Source organism: Taudactylus pleione, unplaced genomic scaffold (assembly GCF_031769625.1).
Source record: "Taudactylus pleione unplaced genomic scaffold, aTauple2 ptg000188l, whole genome shotgun sequence".
Lineage (NCBI taxonomy): Eukaryota > Metazoa > Chordata > Amphibia > Anura > Myobatrachidae > Taudactylus > Taudactylus pleione.
In genome coordinates this window covers 1,522,164-1,542,009 of record NW_028284590.1, presented here as the reverse complement: position 1 = coordinate 1,542,009, position 19,846 = coordinate 1,522,164, and the positions used below count along the sequence as shown (strand labels likewise).

The window sequence follows — 19,846 nt, the reverse complement described above, 5'->3', positions numbered from 1 at the left end:
CAGAATATCCTTTTAACTAGGAGATTATTGAAATGAGACAAAGGGTGGAAAGATTTATGGCCGTGCCAAGCAGTTACATTTTGTACCAGCTATGGGCTTGTCGTCTTTGAGTCTTGTCCTATATATTTATTTAGTGGGGCTCAATTTGCCCATTCATGTCGCTGTTTAGTGGAAAAAATGCATTTGCAGGTGCACATTGAGCAAATAAGTTCAAACACACACAATTGCTATATGTGTAAAAGTCAATCCCCATAATCCCTAGTTGTCGTGACTAATCTACACTGGAATAATAACAGAAATATCTATTTTTTGAAAGGGGGTTATAATAAAGTAGTAAGAGGCGGGACTCTAGGAAACATTTCCCAAGAGAAAGAGCAGGCATCGGGTGTTCCATCCAAGCTCTGCTGCACCCAGTTTTCTGGGAAAGTAAATGGATTTACACTATGCAGAGGTGCGAAAGTTGGTGCCAGCCCATGGAAAGAGTAGGGTGGAATGGGCAGAAATTGCGTTGCTTGCAGATTAAAGATTAGATCCATGAGTGCTTCTCTTTTTGCAACTAACTGCAATACTTAAAGAGGTGTTCCCTTTTTTGCACAAAGTATTTGCACTTCAAGCACTGCAATAAAAATGATACATAAGGAGGAAGTAGGCTGGACTTTGATGTGTACTTTGCTGGTTTACTGCCATGTTTTATCCTCACTTGTCTTTTGCAGTTCTATGCTGCGCCAAACCTCACATTGCAAATTAAAACAAATTGATCACTCTGCAAATTGTAAATCCTAGTATAAAAAAACTTTACAGATAAGGGTACAATTTGGTACACAATGCAGCCAGCAAAATATCAGCTCTTAGACAAACACAGCAATATGTACTTTTTAACTTTTAAAGCAGAGAAAATTTAAATCTAAAATGTGCAATTCTGTATAATAATATGCTATACATTGTATTGATATATTGGTTACCCAGCAAGTTATTATTTATACATTTTATATTTTACAATCAAATAGAACAATTTGTTTGACTTTTTATTTCTGTAAATATAAGATTGTACATATCAGTTATGATGACCTAAAATCTAAATATTGCAAATATCCCCATTAAAGAAAAATTATAGTTTTTAATTTACAAACCATCATTTTCTTACAAAATTTATCTTTAATGATAAATTTATCATATACATTTTATATTTCCTACACACTCAGGACAACGTTGTTTTAGGGACCCAGCATCAAATAACTTACTCTGGCTAAAAGTGCATTGAATGCTATATAATTTGCAACTTGTATTTACTTCTTTGTTATCGATTAATGCTAGTTCTGAAGGCAATCGCTTCCCGTGTAATACAGGAATACACACTTCATAACTGATATACATTATAAGGCACCACAACAGCGACTCAGACGAATTATCACATTAAACAAAATTCATACATGTACCAGACATGTTGATTGAGCCCAGAGAACAACATTAATAACATTTATTAATTGCAAACTCTTGTAGCTTCTATATGCACTTTGTCTTTTAGCATTTTTAGCCAACTTAATTTAAACTTGTCTTTTGTTTTTAACTCATGCGCTCTTCTTCAGTGTTGTGGAAACTATAGTATTAAACAATTGTAGGACGGTCACAATACAATTGACACTAATAACCTGGTCTGTGGCCTGTCTACTGATTTCCCTCTCTTAGGAGTATAATTACTAAAGGGCGGGATTATAGAAGTGGAAATGTTGCCCATAGCAACCAATCAGATTTTAGCTATTACCTTCTAGAAAATACTAGATAAATAAGTAGAATCTGGTTGCTATGGGCAACAACTCCATTTCTAAAAACCCTCACTTTAGTACATATACCCCTAACTTTCAGCTCAACCCCTTATTCATCTGTTTTCATTTATGTCAACAATTCATTAGCTATACAGGTGAAGATACAGTATATATTCATAAAACAAAAACATTACATGTATTGTTTTGTAGTAAAACAAAATATTTTTTAAAAATGTATCTATACTATGTACAGTTAGAAAATTTGATATCAAAATAGATATTTGCTCTTTAAATACAGCAGTAAATTTGTAAAACTTATTGACTCAGCATTTTGTGATTTTGGTGCAAATTATTTTTATTCTTGCGTCAGGACATAAAGCGAACAGGAGCAGCACATTTTTTTAGCATTTATTTTTTAGATTCCTCTGCTGTACAATTTAAAGCTCTGAAGTTTTCTAAATATCCTATGTATCATTTTTATTTTTATTTTTTTAATCTATCCAAACCGCTGTCAACCATAAATTTATTCTAGAAATTTTCTTTCTTATTCCAAGTTTTTTGGTCCTGATGTGTTTTCCTATTATGCTTTTATAGCTTTATGATATAATACTGTTTGAGATATTTGCATGACCTATTTCTCTTAGGTCTTTGATACTATGCTTGTTATGTTCTATTCCTCTTTAGGATGTGATAGAACACTTGAATGTTTTATTTTTAATTGGTATGTAATAGCATACATGTACGTGTAATTTATCTTTGATCTGTGTTAAAAAAATGGTATGTGCTATTGATTTGTGCTCTAATAGTCTATTTGTGTGTTCTATTTTTCTTTAGAAAGTCAATTTATGCTATTTGTTTGCTATCCTCTTGAGCATCTGTCATTCTTGCCAGAAAGTAATTCTATACATTATGTAAAATATCTACAGTACTTAGATTGCATTGTTACTTATTTAATTATTACCCAGTAGAATACACAATTTTCACTAGAATTATGACTCCACATGTTGTAGTTGTCCTACCCCATTTAGTCCTGTGATTCTTGACTACTGGTGACAGATAATAATATTTCTATACAGTATGAGCTATATCCACCTGAAGCTTTATGAGGTATAATTTTGAAATGACTACTAGTCATAGGATATATTAATTCTGTGGTTTAATCATGTGATATTTTGTCTTCTAGCAGCTCCCTGAAATAAGCCAGTTTTCTTATAACATCGAATACTTATGGCACCATTACACTTTTTACATAGAGTGGTAGCAAATGTTTTTGTACAGCCTATGGAGCCCATTTATCAATTATCGGTTTTAGACATGATAATTAGAATTTTTTTTTATCACCGCTGGTCCCGGCAATAAAACAATTCTATCCCACCTGGATGTATTAAAAATAACATCCAGGTCCCTGCGATGTGTAACTTTGAGCCACGGGACCTGCTGGGTAAATCTCACAAATATGAAAGGCACCACTGAAACCTATGGGAGCTGCTATTACCCCTGTAATGCATCTAGGGAATACTTAGTATTATGAAGGTATCCCATGAAAAATGTCAGTTTTTTTGGGGGGGGGGGATTCCCACAAAATTTGTTTCATAAATATACCCCTATAAGTGAAAGCACCATACGAATTTAGTATTTAGTCACCGGGTTCTAAAACAAACAAAAAAAAAAGAGTGCTCGGTAAAACAGCTGTTAAAAATAGTTTAGTGGCAAAGAAAGAGATAATACAACGTATCACCTTTTTGTTTTTACACCTGTAACCTGACCACAGGGAAAACTGACATTACTGTATAGGGGAGATTTATGTTGGTCTGGCGCACACAATGGCTATCTGTAATATGTTTGTTATGATCTCGTATTCTTTAGTAAGTGTCTTGGGCCGCAAAGGGAAGGGAGGATCCAGATTTTAAAAAATACATTGAACTCTACAGTCAGAAAATTATAAATTGTTTTGTCATATCCTTTAGCTCCGTTTCTAAACTCTGTATAAGATATACAATATTTTGTGTTGTATGGTAACAGCTAATGCTGATGCTATAAAGGGCGCCCACTACAGGGCCATTCTATACACAGCTTAGTGTTTTAAAACAAAATTGCTTTAGCCCAAGTGAAATACAATGTGCTTAGAATACCTGTGGCCCCAAAGGGCCACCATCTTAGTAAACCTAACATGCAAACCTGAAACCTAAGTCTCCAGTGAAATCTGAATTGACAGACGTACATAATCAGACGCTACTTTGAAAGTACATTCCGTGATAAGTAACATCACAGGTTACATTCCTGAGATCCCTGGTTGTATATACATACTTATCGAGGCCACAGTGCATATTCATTCCTCCATCCTTAGACTGTATTGGAAGTTCTTCACCTTTCACCATATCTAGATAAATAGCATTAGAAATTATAAGTCTCTTGTACAACAAAATAAACTTAATTTCCTCTTCTCGTGTTTCTTTTTTATAGTCTTGTATCATATTTATTTTATTTTTCTTCCTTTTCATCTTTATCATCCTGGGTGAGAAAACTCCAACTTTCTTTTCTATTCGTCTCTGAATCCAAGGTCTTGTATTTCCTTTTAAAGAAGCCCATCTAGAAAGCAGTGATACAGATTAGCAAAACTGCAACTTACCAAAAATATAGATCAAGTGTCACATAAATCACGAGGCCGGGGACATTATAAAATAGGTAGATGAAAAGGGGGGTATCCGGTCAGAATGTCGACATGTTCTAAATGCCAACATTCAAAATGTTGACATGTAAAATGATGACATCCACTAATGTTCATACTGTTGACACTTTATAAGTCGACGGTACATTTTTGTGTTATTTTTAGGGTTGAGGGTTAGGCTAAAATATACAAAAGAAACCCTGTAGGGCGACATTCTGGTGTAGAACATTTTAAATGTCAACATTTGTGAATGTCAACGGTTTTCCTGTCAACCTAGTGTCCACGTAGACAGACTGTCGACTTTTCATTCCACACCCAAAGAAAAGGGATTCGACTTTTCAGTTATCAAATGGTCAATAAGATAGCACGTTAATTGCAGTGATACACATCTCTCATCAAGTGACCACAAAGACTAAGAAGACTTATTCAGGTGACAAATGGGCAAACCACATATTTAAAAAAACATACAATAATAAACTACATTCCAGTTTTTACTTTTACTGGTTTCTATAAATATTTGGCAAAACATTGGTTGACAAACCCACAAAAATGTAATTAGCTCAAAATATTGTTAATATTGGTCCATTTAGCAAAAATGTCTTAAAACAGACTGAGTTATATTTAATGCCAACATTTTTAAAATACTCTCTTTAAAAAGATCAGTTCAACAGATATAATTATTACCAGATTTTTTTTACTTTAAATCTGCAATTTCTATCTCCAGATTTGCAGAAGTAGTCTTTACTGTGAGAGTGTAGCTATAAATCTCTTACTAGTGACATGAAATTTAAACCCTTAACTGGTGACGTCGCATGTGAGCCAGAAGTGCTTCAGCTGGCAAGGTTGCATCACATGCAAGTGCAGAGATCAGCTGCAGCAGGGGGGGGGATCATCAGTCCTCCCTGACACATGTTCTGCATGTGGGGATGGAAGGCAACCACCCCGGGAGAGGGGGGGGGGGGGACATAGAGAGATATGATATGCTGGGAAGGGGGGTAAAATAATAATAATAAAATAAAAAAATTGGATAGAGGGAAGGAGGGGGGTGCAAATAAACAGACTTTTTACAGGGGGAGGGGTTGGTTTATAGAACACATATTTTATATATATATATATATATATATATATATATATATATATAATTATTTTATTTTTTTTACTACTAGGGGGGTGTGAGGTGGTACTATCTATTACTAGGATTTATGACCACTGGGGGGAGGGTCTATTGCCAATGGGGAGGTGGGAATTTATTTTATAATGGGGGCCTATGGACATGGATTTTTTTAAATAAAATATTTAAAAATATAAAAAATAATTTCTAAGCTTTACTAAATAATAAAAAAGATAATTTCAGAGCAGTTTTGTGGGAAAAAAAATTGTCCGTTAAGTGGTTAAAGACACATGTTGAAACTTTTTTTTAAATTTAGAAGAAATTTATATATTTTTTGTATCTTTTCTTATTTCAACTATTATTTCAGCTTTATATTATACTAATAGCTCATAAAATAGACAAAATAATCTAATAGGAAAGAAAGGATTTGGGACACTAATTAAAAAGCCATAAGAGAGATCGTATCATTACCATGGAGGTTAAAGAAAAAAAAATGGATGAAGCTGCCAAAATTGGATTAAATGTTCCACTGGATGATCTAACCAACAAAAACGAGTTGAGCATTTTGGGTATAAAAGCTTAGAAAATCAGCATTACTACCATGAGGGTTACTGAAAAACAGATGGATGAAGTCTGGGTTGCCGATTGGGGGTACAGCTAGAAAGTACCGGGCCTTTCTAGGAGGAAAGCTAGACTTGCTCCAAGATGGTGCTTCTACCAAAGCACACCCAATGGGCATAGGCACGTCTCCCATGGCCTCACCATTCACCAACATAGGGGCCACCTGATCTCTTGGTGATCCTGGACAGAGGGGGTGATACAGCTTGGGATAGAATTGCAATGCTGCACGCAAGCAGGTTTGCAATTCCGTCTTTGCAAACATGCAAATGCAGCAGGAGGTGTATGACACCCCAATGCTGCATTTTTGATCCCATCACTACAACCAAGGCTGCAGACTGAGATCACTATTGCGATGGTGGACATAGCCGGGCTGCCAGCCAGCTGAGTAAGCCTCAGTTTACTCAGGCTGGCCATCATGCGAGGCCAGGAAATTGCATCCATGGACGCAGCCCCCGGCCTTGCCACTCCCGAAAAACTGGGCCGACACGCCCCTGTTTCCCGGAACCCCGGCCGACCCTGCCCCCATACCGTCCCTTAAATGCCTCTGCCTGTCAATCAGGCAGAGATATAGAAGGGGCTGTGTGCGATCACGCCGGACCCATTCTGCACATTCGCAGAACGGGTCCTGCGCATGCGCAGATACCTAGATGGTAAGGAATCTGCGTTCAGCAATGCTGAATTAGCCCCAAAGTTCCAACAAACAAATGCAAGAGAGACAAAATGTAATAATTGCCAATTAATTAATTTAAGCTGCTGAACCCCATTAATGCCTTTCTCACTCTCTTATTGAGACGGTAGCTATAGATATACAGTAGGTGTTTACAGTACATTGTGCTTCGCAACTATATGGGTTACGTAATATAACCTGTTTAGGTCACACAAAATGGATAAGATTGAGACTCAGTGATTTGTACACAAAATTGACATAGTAAGTTGGTCTTATAAAGATGACGGCATATCTGTAATAGAGCAGACAATGTGTTACCTTCCATAAGATGAATGTCAGTAGTGAAAATAATAGAAGTCCTACTATTAGGCTGATTCCAATGATTGTAAATATAACATGACGTCTTGGCTTTTGATTGTGCACTGCTTCTAGCAGGACCTAAAACATAAAAAGTGACATAAATGTGATGATCACCAGAGACGGGCGATATGTTTATTAGTATTGTTTATAAGTTCTAGAGATGAGAATTTTCTTTCCGAAATTGTTCCATCAACTATTCTCCTTGTTCCGCTTTTGGCCACAAGATTTTACACCTTTCTTTGCCAGTGTTTATCCTTAAGTGTTCTGAATCTTACCCCCCAATCACTCTGCAGAGTGAGGGTTAGAGGGTAGAAGATCCTGCATCCTGGGTGAAGCTATAGCAGATCCCTGGGCCTCAACAGTAGCAAAGGTCAAGTGCCTTCAGACACCCCTTCACTACAAGCCAACCCTTGCTCTCTCTGTAGCCTTCTAGCTTGGTAAAAGAAAGAGACCTCCTTCTTTGGGGCAGATCTGGATGACTGCACCTAGCGCACTTTCTGTAAGGTTCTATTCATTAAAGCGTTTTTTTGCACTTGGTGTTTTGAGAGCACATTTACCAGGCTTAAAATAACAATAAAAAACCCTCCCTTTCTACTTCAGGGTCCATAGGGTATCCACAGGATACCTTGGGGTATAGGTGTGACGTCAGTCGCAGGGCACCAAAGAGTTAAGCTTTCAGCCTCCCAGGATGCACTAGGTCCCCCTCCTATACCCCGCCCCCGGGCCAAGGCACCTCAGTTTAGTTTGGTGCCCGGCCGGAGTCGGGTGCACCTGTTGGAGTGGGGGCTAGAAGAGCCCCTGAAGCTTATTCATGCAGCTGTGGCTGCACATCTGGATGAACAGCATGGACAGTCAGTCCTGACGTCCATGCTGTCTTCCCTACACCCCGCCGGTACCAGAACGCCGGTACTGATCCGGGGATGCTGGTGGGCGTCTGGGGTCACAGCTAGCGGTGACCCCAGATGCTCCGGACCATGGCCGGATTCAAGGGGGACAGAGGTAAGCAGCGGGGTCCCGCGGTGGGTCCCCGCTGATCACATGGTCCTAAGTCCCCAGGCAGGGGGCTCCCTGGGGACTGGCTGCAGCGTGGAGCCAGGCGACCAACCTGCGCTTCCACTACCCCCTGGGACAGCGGACCGCAGCAGAGCGGTAGCGCTGCGGCGTCCCAGGGGTTAAATGCATGCCAGGGGAGCGCGCCTTCCCTGTCTCACAGCCGGCGCCTCCCCCGCTGCACACAGCCCTCTCTGCATGCTGCCGACTGGTCCTGTGGCAGCGCTCCTCCCCCAGGCCAGCCTCCTCTCTGCTCCTCGGCGGCCATCTTCTCCAGAACGCATGGTGAACGCTGCTGGAAGCGCTGGACGGAAGCATCGTGGTCTGGGTCCCCCCGCATACCTCTCCTCCGCTGTGGTCAGGTCTGTGTATGCAGCGCTGTGTCCTACCAGGCCCTGTGTCTGTGTAGTTGAGTGATCAGCGCTGTTAGTGCAGGAATTGTTATTTTTCTGCATTGTATGTGACTGTGCTAGCGCTGCTGCCTGTAACTTTACTTCTCTAAACTGTCAGCTTTATTACTGTCCCTGTTCTTCTGCTAAAGCCCTTGCGGTGCGGTGCTGCAGGGTGGTCTCTCGCCTATTTAATACTTAATTGGTGAGAGAGGTCACATACGTGGTGCCATCATGTCTGAAAGTGATTTTCCCCTCCGGCTACAGTGTACCACGTGCAAAGTACCGTTAGCGGAGGGGGAGGGTAGCGCGGAGGGCCTTTGCCGGCAGTGTTTGTCCATGGCGCGGCCTATTACGGTTACAGCACCGGTACAGGAGCCGCCCTGGGCTTGTTTCGCTCAGGCGTTAACAGCTTTAGTGGGCCAGTTAGCTCCGCAGCCCGCGTTTACTCCGATGGGTTTGTCCCAGCAGTCTGTGGTGTCGTCACCCATGCAGGGGTTCCCACGACAATTGGTGGTACCCCACAGTCTCCCTATTTCCCCGCTCCCGGGTTCTCAGGAGCCAGCGTGGGTTAACTCCCTGACGAGTTCTGTACAGCACTTGTCGGATGTGTTGCAAGGGGAGTCTGTGATGCGGCCTCATAAAAGGCCGGTGGCGTCTCTGTCCGCTCCTTATGAGGATGACGAAGGGACGTCTGATGATGGGGAGATTCTTGTTCCTTACGATCAGGAACCTCTCCATACTAAGGACGCTGATGCTAAGTCCAAAGTATATATTCCTGGACTTATTCGGGCGGTCCGCACAGCCTTGGTGATTGAGGACGAAGTTCCCCCAGCGGCTAAATCTAAGTATGCCTTTTTCAAAGATGTGAAGGGCGATGCCACAGTCTTTCCTCTTTCGGGTCAGTTGGTGGACCATTTAGAGGAGGCGTGGAAACAACCTGGCAAAAGATACCAGCCGCAGAGACGCCTGGCGGTGGCTTATCCGTTCGCGGATAATTATTTTGCTAAGTGGGAATCCCCTCCACAGGTGGATTCTCACGTGACCCGTCTTGTCCGTAGTGCCACATTGCCGATGCCATCCATGTCCTCCCTTAAGGATGCTACGGACCGCAAGGTAGAAATCTGCCTGAAGTCCGCTTATTCCCTTGCAGGGGGGGCAGCACGGCCGGCTATGGCCATTTGCTGGGTTGCCAGAGCGATGGAGCGCTGGGCGGATTCATTAGAGGCTTCTTTTGAATCCGACTGTCCGGCCGATCAGGCGGAGTTGATTGGCAATCTCCGTGATTCGGCCACCTACATCAACGAGGCGGCTCTAGACATTAGTACTCTGGTGTCTAGAATTTCTTCAGCAGCGGTAGCTGCTCGTCGCACCTTGTGGCTGCGATCCTGGAAGGCGGACGCAGATTCCAAGAAAGGTCTGGAAGCGTTGCCGTTTACCGGAGAAGTTCTCTTCGGTCCGGATCTGGATAAGATTGTGGCCACGCTGGCGGCAGCCAAATCTGCCTGTCTCCCGTCGGCCGCTGCTCCTTCTGGTTCGGGACCATCGTCCTTTCGGTCATCTAGGGCCCAGGGCAGGCCCAAACCACAGTCGTTTCCTCGACAGGCTGGCCCTAAGAAATCGGTCAAGCCCCGGAAGCAGGCATGGAGTACCAGACGTCCGGCCCCCAAGCCAGATGACAAGCCTGCGGCCTGACGGTCCGGGCCTCCCTTTGGGGGATCCCAGGGTGGGAGGCCGCCTGCTACAGTTCGCCCAGTGTTGGTCGACCACTACGACAGACACTTGGGTTCTGGAGGTGGTTTCCCACGGATACGCCCTCTCCTTCCGGCACAGACCCCCGGCTCGCTTCTTCACCACGGGTCTCCCATCAGACCGGAACAAGGCTACGGAGCTGCGGAAGGTATTGCACACTATGCTCCAGGCTGGAGTTATAGTGGCGGTTCCATTCTCCCAGAGGGGCCAGGGTTTCTATTCAAATCTATTTTTGGTACAGAAACCCAATGGGTCATATCGTCCGATTCTCAACCTCAAAGCACTCAACAAGTCTTTGCGGGTCCCGAAGTTTCGGATGGAGACCCTACGGTCCATCATTCTGGCGCTGGAACCTGGGGACTACTTGGTGTCATTGGACATACAGGACGCTTACCTGCATGTCCCTATTCTTTGGCGCTATCAACAGTTCCTCAGGTTTGCAATCAGCAGCGACCACTTCCAGTTTCGGGCGTTACCTTTTGGCCTGGCAACAGCACCACGTGTTTTCACCAAGGTGATGGCGGTCATGGCGGCTTCTCTGCGGCTGCAGGGAGTCCGCATGTTGCCGTATTTGGACGACCTGTTATTGGTGGCAGGATCTCCAGAGCTCCTGTTACGCCACTTGGACCTGACCATTGCACTGCTGCAACGGCACGGCTGGCTAATCAACTGGCAGAAGTCCACTCTAATCCCGTCTCGGAGGATTCTGCATCTTGGAGCCTTATTGGACTCGGGACAGCAAAGGATCTTCGTGACGGAGGACAAGATCTCTGCTTTACAGTCAAGGGTGCGCAGTTGTCTGCACAGCCGCCGGGTGTCCTTACACTCGGCGATGAGGTTACTGGGCTCCATGGTGTCGGTGTTCGACATGGTGGAATACGCCCAGTTTCACTCCAGACCTCTGCAGCACCTGATCCTGTCCAAGTGGAACGGGCTGACTCAGTCTCTGAAGTCCCAGACGATTGTGCTCACCCAGGAGGTTCGCCTGTCCCTTACGTGGTGGTTACAGACGACCCACCTCAACAAGGGACGTCCGTTCTGGGTTCCAAATTGGGTCCTGTTGACAACGGACGCCAGTCTTCGGGGCTGGGGAGCAGTTTCGGGTCCACACTTGTTCCAGGGCAGGTGGACGCCGACAGAAGCGGAGCTTCCAATAAATATCTTGGAACTCTGTGCGGTCTTCAATGCTCTCCAGCAGGCACAGCGGTTTCTCCAGGGTCGCCCGGTGCAGGTCCAGTCGGACAACGCTACCACCGTGGCCTACATAAACAGGCAAGGAGGAACTCGCAGTCGGGCGGCTCTCGTAGAGGTCTCTCGGATCCTGGTTTGGGCGGAGCGCAATCTTCCGGCCATATCAGCGGTCTTCATCCCGGGAGTGCTCAATTGGGAGGCGGACTTTCTAAGTCGCCAGGACGTTCATCCGGGGGAATGGTCCCTGCACCCGGACGTTTTTCAACTACTGGTGGACAGGTGGGGTCTTCCAGAAATCGACCTCATGGCGTCCCGGCACAACAACAAGTTGCCGGTGTACGGGTCTCGCACAAGAGACGAAGGGGCGTCTCTGGTGGATGCTCTGTCCGTCCGGTGGACGTTCCGGTTCGCATACCTGTTCCCTCCGGTCTCCCTTCTTCCACGGGTAATCCGGAAATTCAAACAGGAAGGAGGGACGCTCCTGTTGATAGCTCCCGCGTGGCCCAGACGGCACTGGTTCTCAGACCTTCAGGGTCTGTCCGTGGACATTCCTCTGCGGTTGCCGCTACGACCGGACCTTCTGTCTCAGGGTCCTTGCCTTCACCCGGACCTGACTCGGCTGTCTTTGACGGCGTGGCTGTTGAGACGGCCATGCTGAGGTCTCGGGGGTTTTCCAGCTCTGTGGTGCGTACCATGTTACGAGCTCGGAAACCGTCTTCCGCGAGGATATACAATCGCGTGTGGCATACGTTCTTCCAGTGGTGTCGACCGAGAGGTTATGCACCGCGGGAGTTTCGTCTGTCTCGGATTCTCGCCTTCCTGCAAGCGGGACTAGATCATGGGCTTCGCCTTGCTTCTTTGAAGGTACAGGTTTCGGCCCTATCTGTCTGGTTTCACCGTAGGATTGCTACAATCCCGGATGTGCGCACCTTTATGCAGGGTGTTCTCCGCATTCAGCCGCCCTTTGTTCCACCTGTGGCGCCTTGGGATTTGGCTGTGGTCCTGAGGGCTCTCCAAGGACCGCCGTTTGAACCACTGGGCTCAGTGGATCTTAAATGGCTAACAGCTAAGACTGTTTTCCTTCTGGCCATTGCTTCGGCCAGACGTGTTTCTGAGTTAGGGGCTCTTTCTTGTAGACCCCCTTTCTTGGTTTTTTATGGGAACAGGGCAGTGCTCCGCACTCGGCCCGAGTTTCTTCCCAAAGTTGTTTCCCAGTTTCATATTAACGAGGAAATAGTTGTTCCGGCCTTTAACTCACCGGGTCTTCCGTGGGTGAGGCCTCTTTGGATGTTGTGCGGGCCTTAAGGACTTATGTTGACCGCACTTCTTCGTTTAGGAAGTCGGACGCTTTGTTTGTCCTCTTTGGCTTCCGTAAAAAGGGTTGGCCTGCTTCAAAGCAAACTTTGGCAGCCTGGATCCGTATGGCTATTTCTGAAGCTTATCTTCATGAAGGCCTACCGGTCCCTCCTTCGCTGAAGGCTCATTCCACTAGGTCTGTGGGTCCTTCGTGGGCAGCTCGACGTGGTGCCTCGGCAGTTCAGATCTGCAAGGCTGCTACGTGGTCTTCTGTCCATACCTTCGTGAGGTATTACAGGTTTGACACCTTCGCCTCTCAGGATGCTTCCTTCGGGCGGCGGATTCTCCTTTCTGCACAGGAGCGTCCCCACCCTTAAAGGATACTGCTTTGGGACATCCCCAAGGTATCCTGTGGATACCCTATGGACCCTGAAGTAGAAAATATGAGATATGGTAAGAACTTACCCTTGTTATCTCTATTTCTACGAAGTCCATAGGGTTCCACAGGACTCCCGCCCTGTCGCACCTGTGCTGCAGATGGGCTTTGCTCTGGTCACCGGTTTTCCGTCTCCCTCTGGTGAGAATGTGATTCTTGTATGTGTCCAGATCTTTGTTCTCTCTCTTCCTTCTCCTCCTCCGGCCTATGGCTTGGTAACTAACTGAGGTGCCTTGGCCCGGGGGCGGGGTATAGGAGGGGGACCTAGTGCATCCTGGGAGGCTGAAAGCTTAACTCTTTGGTGCCCTGCGACTGACGTCACACCTATACCCCAAGGTATCCTGTGGAACCCTATGGACTTCGTAGAAATAGAGATAACAAGGGTAAGTTCTTACCATATCTCATATTTTTAATTAGGTACAAATACAGTCAGGTGCATAAATATTGTGACATTGACAAATGAAACAAACAAGATGTGATGTAACTGCAGACTTTCAGATTTAATTTGAGGGTAATTACATCCAAATCAGGTGAGCGGTGTAGGAATTACAACGGTTTCTATATGTGCTTCCCACTTTTTAAGGGGCCAAAAGTAATGGGACTATGAACTCAAAAGCTATTTCATGGACAGGTGTGGGCTATTCCCTCGTTATTTAATTATCAATTAAGCAGGTAAAAGGTCTCTCAATGTCCCAATATTTATGCACCTGACTGTATATGATTTACTCAAGTTCTGTGGCTGGATGTTGTCGTCCAGGTGACTTTATTTCCTAATATCTATATCTCAACACTATATCACTTGGTCCCTATAAACCAGCCCTAGAACCTGCTCAATTGTATGTGTATCCCTTATTAAAGGGATGAGTTTAGTCATATTTAAGGTTCTTTATCTTCATATGCTAAAATCTGTTTATTTTTATTTGTTTGCTGAACCCGTCAGTGGTAAAGGACTTTCAGAGGAATATGGCAATGAGCAGTGTGAATTCTGTTTTCAAAATAAACAGAGTTTTTCTAACAAATAAGGGAAGTTGAGATGATATGATTCACCCTCTTCTAGGGCACCTGAAAATGTGGCATAAGATAAACAAGTACTAAATCATTTGCTGCTACTATGAGGAACCGGGGTTATTGTGAATAAACATTTTGTTGTTGGGCGCTATGGTACAGATCATATTTTAAAATAATTATGAGGGTTTGCATGTCAACTGTGCTGTTTAATTGCATGATTTTGTTTAATGAAGGGTGGCAAAGTGTCAGCATCATTACGCACTGACTTAGCACATGAGGATGTGTGGCTTCGTTATACTGCTTTCTATATGGCTGTTATTGAAATCTCCCTATACCAAAATAACCCCCCCACTCCACTTATTCTTGCCACAGGGTATGCCATCATGGGTTCTCTTAGCCTAACTGGAGGCCAGGTCCTGCTGGACTCAGCTGTGGGAATACTGCACATGCTCCTTCTTTCTAGTGTGTAAACCAGCGTAGGGGAGAGAGGCCACACTGCTGCAGTACTAAGTTCTCTGATGTATCCTATGTAAGCTTTAGCCTGTTCTAATGCTGCAGGTCCGCCTCAGAAGATTACTGCAGTATTGCTCTGTGCTGGTTTTGAAACTGAAAGGGGATAAGTATCGTGCACTGCCAGCCAGAGCCGTAACTAGACTTTTTGGTGCCCTGTGCCAGAAAGAGCATTGGCGCCCCCTAATTTTTCAAAGGGACATAATGCACCCAAAAAAGGGCCATGGCTTCATGGGGAAGGGCCAGGGAAGAGATAGGAAAGGCCAGGAGATGCTGGGGATGAAATAAGAGGAAGTTACAAGCAAGAATGATAATAAACAGAAATTTGACAGGCCCAAACAGCGCCCCCTGACCTGTGGTGCCCTGTGCGGTGGCACCGGCCGCACTACCCTAGCTACGGCCCTGCTGTCAGCTGTGGGATTAGTTACAGACAGCAGGGGTTAGGGAGCTGTGATGTATTTTAGCATTTAGGTAAAATTTTCTAAGGATAATAAAATTATCGGCGATGTGGCGTTTGGGACGACATGGGAACACAGACTACATGGCGCATACTTTGTGCATTCTACATCGTAGCCCCATAGGGGTATGCAGGAAAATGCACGACGTTAGGTTACCGTACTGTATGTGCAGGAGATTTGCACATCTCCCGTGCCTAATGCTGAACATGTCATGTAAAATCGCATTTATTTGCATTGAGGGATTTCATTTTGTGATAATCTGTACATGCAGATAACGATCAGCAATAATGGTAAATACCTACCAATCTCATGCTAAATATTTCCAGTTTGTATGAATGGAGAGATAGTAATTGTTAAATCATTTATAGGCACACCTTTTCTGATACTACTGAAAGCAGTACCAACCTGGAAAAGTGTACGCTGGAGTAGGTGTGCTGTACAGTGTTATGTGCTGTACAGTGTTATTATGTGCTATACAGTGTTATCTTCCAGGTGACAATGCTTCACGTACACCGACCTTTAAAAATATATTGCTCACTGCACATTGCCATATTTCTGCAAAGGTCTGTTCTAGTCCTAATATAGCAATCTGAATGAGTAAATAAAGTGACCTAGCAATAAGCTACAATGGGAGTTTCTATCAGTGTAGACTGTAGAGCATTTCCACTATCATCAGATGTATTTCAGTACATACAGTAACATCACAGATGGCGTCTCCTGCCCGAGCAGTGGGATCCCTGCCATGGGGTGGAAACCAGTATTGATGAGGTCCCATAGCAATGTTTGTAGCAGGGCCCGGTGTTACCTGCCCACCCTCCTGAGGCTCCCGCACTGCTCTCCATCCTGGGCTTTACCGCATACATGCCAGCCCTGTGGCATCTGGGAAGGGCCTCAGGATGGTGGTCTGGAACTTGCGTAGCTGCCACTGTCACTGCCCAGTTTGGCCATATACGGCGCACATATAAGTGACCTATTTGGATGACATACGTCTGCTTGGGTCACTGATAAAGGAGTCACTGCGGGCAGGTCGTAGATATCTTTAGAGTCCATTTACCAATATACCCATGGCCTGATCTATACTTAGATTTGTTTTTGTACCATGCAAAGTATTTGGCAAACACATTGTCTTAGCTGTTTAATATGACAAAATAGCAACATATACAGTATACAATCTCCATGCTGATGGCAAATACAAACAAATGACATTTACCATTACATAACATCTTATGAATATAATTACAGGACAAATGTTTGACTCATGCCTGAGCTATCTTATATGCAACATGTCCTAAAGTTTGTAAGCTTGCAAGCAGGGCCCTCTTACCTCTTGGTTTATTACTGTTTTGTTCCCCATTGTAAAGCACAAGGGAATAGGCTGGCACTACTGTATAGAAGTAACTGCTAATAAATAAATATTCGCTTGGTGCTATTGTATTACCGCCACATTTGGTCACATATTGTGCAATGGCTACTGCTGGACATTGTAATGCATTGAGAGTCTGGACTGTGCTCTCTTCTCACTATCTGTTAAGCACCTTCAGTCCTATTGGAGAAAGCGCTATATAAATTATTATTATTACTACTACGCAGCCCCCGCTACAGTGGCAAACTTGGGAATGCTTTGGGGCAGGATCCAGGGGCGTATCTATAATGGGTGCACCCATATAATTTAAAACTCACCTATCTGTGGTCCCGCGTCGAGTGTCAGCGCTGCACAGAACACCGGAAAATGGCCACCGCAACCATTTTCCCGACGTTCTGCGCATGTGCAGTAGACTCCGGGCACACTCTAGTTCCCAGAGTCTACTGCTTCTGTGGTGGCCGGCCAGCTGCGTCAGTTTCAGGGAGAGAGGAGGGGGCCCTGCACGGATAATGTACACAGGCCCCCTCCTCTCTTAAGATACTCCTGGCAGGATGTAATGTCTGCAATGTAGCCATTGTACTCTACTATGTAGTAGCTCATTCCGTTTGTCTGATCTAGCCTAACTCAATAGATGGCTCTCTGTGGTGGGAAATGTCTCTTCCCGTAGGCCCCACCTAAAGAGTAATGGCCCCTGCCTGGGGTAGAGCTTAGTGTAGGACCCCTTGCTGCGAAACAAAGGTGCTCCCACTGATAGCTGCCTGTGTGTGCATATAGCAGAGCTCCAATGAGAGAGGTCGGTATACAAGGATTGCAGTTACTATGAGCTGTCGCTGCACCGATCTGACACTGTACAGAAAAATGTTAAATACATAATACAATATACATTTATAAATGCTCCTTACATGTGTGAACGCTTGCTGACTGAGATTGATTATTCTGTGGTTTTCTTTATAGCTCACTGTTGCTGTTGAGTAAAACTGTAGTAATGATGAGTCATCCTAAATACAACAGAGAGCAGAACGGTTATTCATCATTTCTACATAAAGATTATATTTAAGGGCACATTATGTACATTACATCATACAACACTTCTCAACACACCATACAGGTGCAGACGGGACGTAGTCAGATTACCTACCATCGGGATGCCGACAGGCAAAATCCCGGCGCCAGAATCCCGACATCAGGTGAGATGCCGATGCTGGAATCCTGATCGGAAATATAGTGGCCTGGGTTAGTTGTGGGGGGGGGGGGGGAGAGGATTAGGTTTAGGCATTGGGGGGGTTTATGCTGCGGGGCTGGAAAGTTAGGGTTAGGCACTAAGGAGGGAGGGTTAGGTTTAGGCACTAACCGGGAGGGTTAGGGTGGGGAGGGGGCTAGAGTTTGGATGCAAGAAGGGAGAGTTGGGGGGTGAAGGAAAGAGGGTTAGGATACTTATCTAGCCCCTGTCAGGATTCTGAGCATCCCGACTGCTGGTCTCCCATACCCAACCCGATGCAGACAGGCAATGACAAATACTTGTGAGGCACAATGAAAGTACTGTTGTACTTTCATTGTTGGTAGATGCATAATTCTAATTGATAAAGCGACAATGGTTATAGAGCATAAAGCGCGTCTCTTTTAGGGCCTTATGTAATAGCCTGCGAGATGCAGACAAGCACAGCTGCCCCGTATTTTTAAAGCGCCAATAATTTTAAGGCCAAAACAAGGTTGGTTTTGCTTTTTAAATTATTACTGCTTTATAAATACAGGCTAACTCGCAGAAATCACGGCTGTGCCTGCATGTCGCAGGCCGTTGCCTAAGTCCCTTAGTATTCCGTTGTCTCTGTTTCTTGATGCTGTTAGCGGAGAGCTGATAGCATAGGGCGGAATTGCAAAGCTGCGCACAAACAGCATTCCATCTTGTGTATGACACCCTCTGCTGCATTTGCGATCCCAGCACTGTGACCAACGTCGCAGGCTGGGATAACCATCTCGACCATCGGTCACGCTGGTGGTCAGCGTCGGCCAGCTGAGTAAGCCTCACAGGGTGGCCTGCTTGCGGGGCCAGGGAACTGCGTCCGTGGAGGCAGATACTGGCCTTGCCACTCCCAGAATATGGGGGCGACACCCCCTTTTCTGGGAACCCGGACATCCTCGCCCCCACACCGCCCCAAAAATGCCTATGCCTGTCAATCAGGCAGAGATATAGCCGATATTTGTGAATCTGCTGAATCAGCCCCTATGCTAACAAGAGTGACACCTAGAGGTTATAATAATACACTACATAAATATGTAAATGTGTTTTGAATGATGATTTATATGTAATATATGTGGGTGCGTGTAACTAAGTCTATTATTAGACTGCCAACAGTGTCATTAGATTTGTGCATAGGAAGTTAATGACTCCACCATAATATCAATATCAAATATAACCCGTTTTCATAAACCTACATAATACAAACATACACATTTCCAATAGTTCTTACATAGAAAGAGGCTTTAGTTTTTGGTTTAACAGAGAATGTAATGTGACATAAATGTGGAATAAATTAAAGGTACTAATGTATATTTTGTCATTGCTCTTGTTTACAAACATCTCCATTCTTCATGCATATGTCAGGATCCCAAATGGCCAGAGAATGTTACTTTAAGGGGTTCTAAAGCAAAACAATTAAAACATTACATAAAAGTTATTGCTGCAGGTAGTGGTGTAAGTTTTGGTTTGAAGTGGTTGCTATATGTGTGTGTGTAGAATCCTAATTGCTATAACTCACTAACCTCGTTATCTGTCACTATTGCCTTCAGCAATAATGCTAAAACAACTGTGTGGGAGGGTACAGCACTGGCGTCATGCAGAAGATTCTGCCAGAAAGAGTGGCCAGTGGATCCCAGCCAACAGTCTGTGAGGAGTAAGAGCTTTCCCTGCACTGTGATCACGTCCTCTCCCTCTATATGTACAGCTGTTATACAGTGCAGAGCTTCCCAGATCAAATTAATGGGGAAGAAAAATAAAATATAATTTGCTGTTTTAAAAAAAAAAACCCTTATTCCCTCTCTATTCATTCTGGTAATTATAAAGACACCTAGGGGTAAATTTACTAAGAATCGAGTTTGGGTGAGATTGCAATCTCGGGTGAGATGAGGCATGATTTTCAAATCGCAAATTTACTAAAGGCAAAGTCGGGTGAGTTACAGAGAGATTTCTCTCATCTCGCTCGTAA

At 44.6% G+C, this 19,846-nt stretch overlaps 1 protein-coding gene across 1 annotated transcript in view; it reads right to left on the bottom strand.

Moving 5' to 3' along the window:
* Positions 1–1,074: 1,074 nt before the first annotated feature.
* Positions 1,075–19,846, bottom strand: part of ITGA4 (integrin subunit alpha 4) — a 213,932-nt gene continuing 195,160 nt past the window's right edge. Inside the window, exons 26-28 of the mRNA XM_088476418.1 lie at positions 17,546–17,641; positions 7,149–7,268; positions 1,075–4,352 (exon numbers count right to left, since the gene is read on the bottom strand). Coding sequence (XP_088332544.1) covers positions 4,245–4,352; positions 7,149–7,268; positions 17,546–17,641 — 324 coding nt within the window. The 3' untranslated portion in view covers positions 1,075–4,244. The remainder of the gene's footprint in view (positions 4,353–7,148; positions 7,269–17,545; positions 17,642–19,846) is intronic.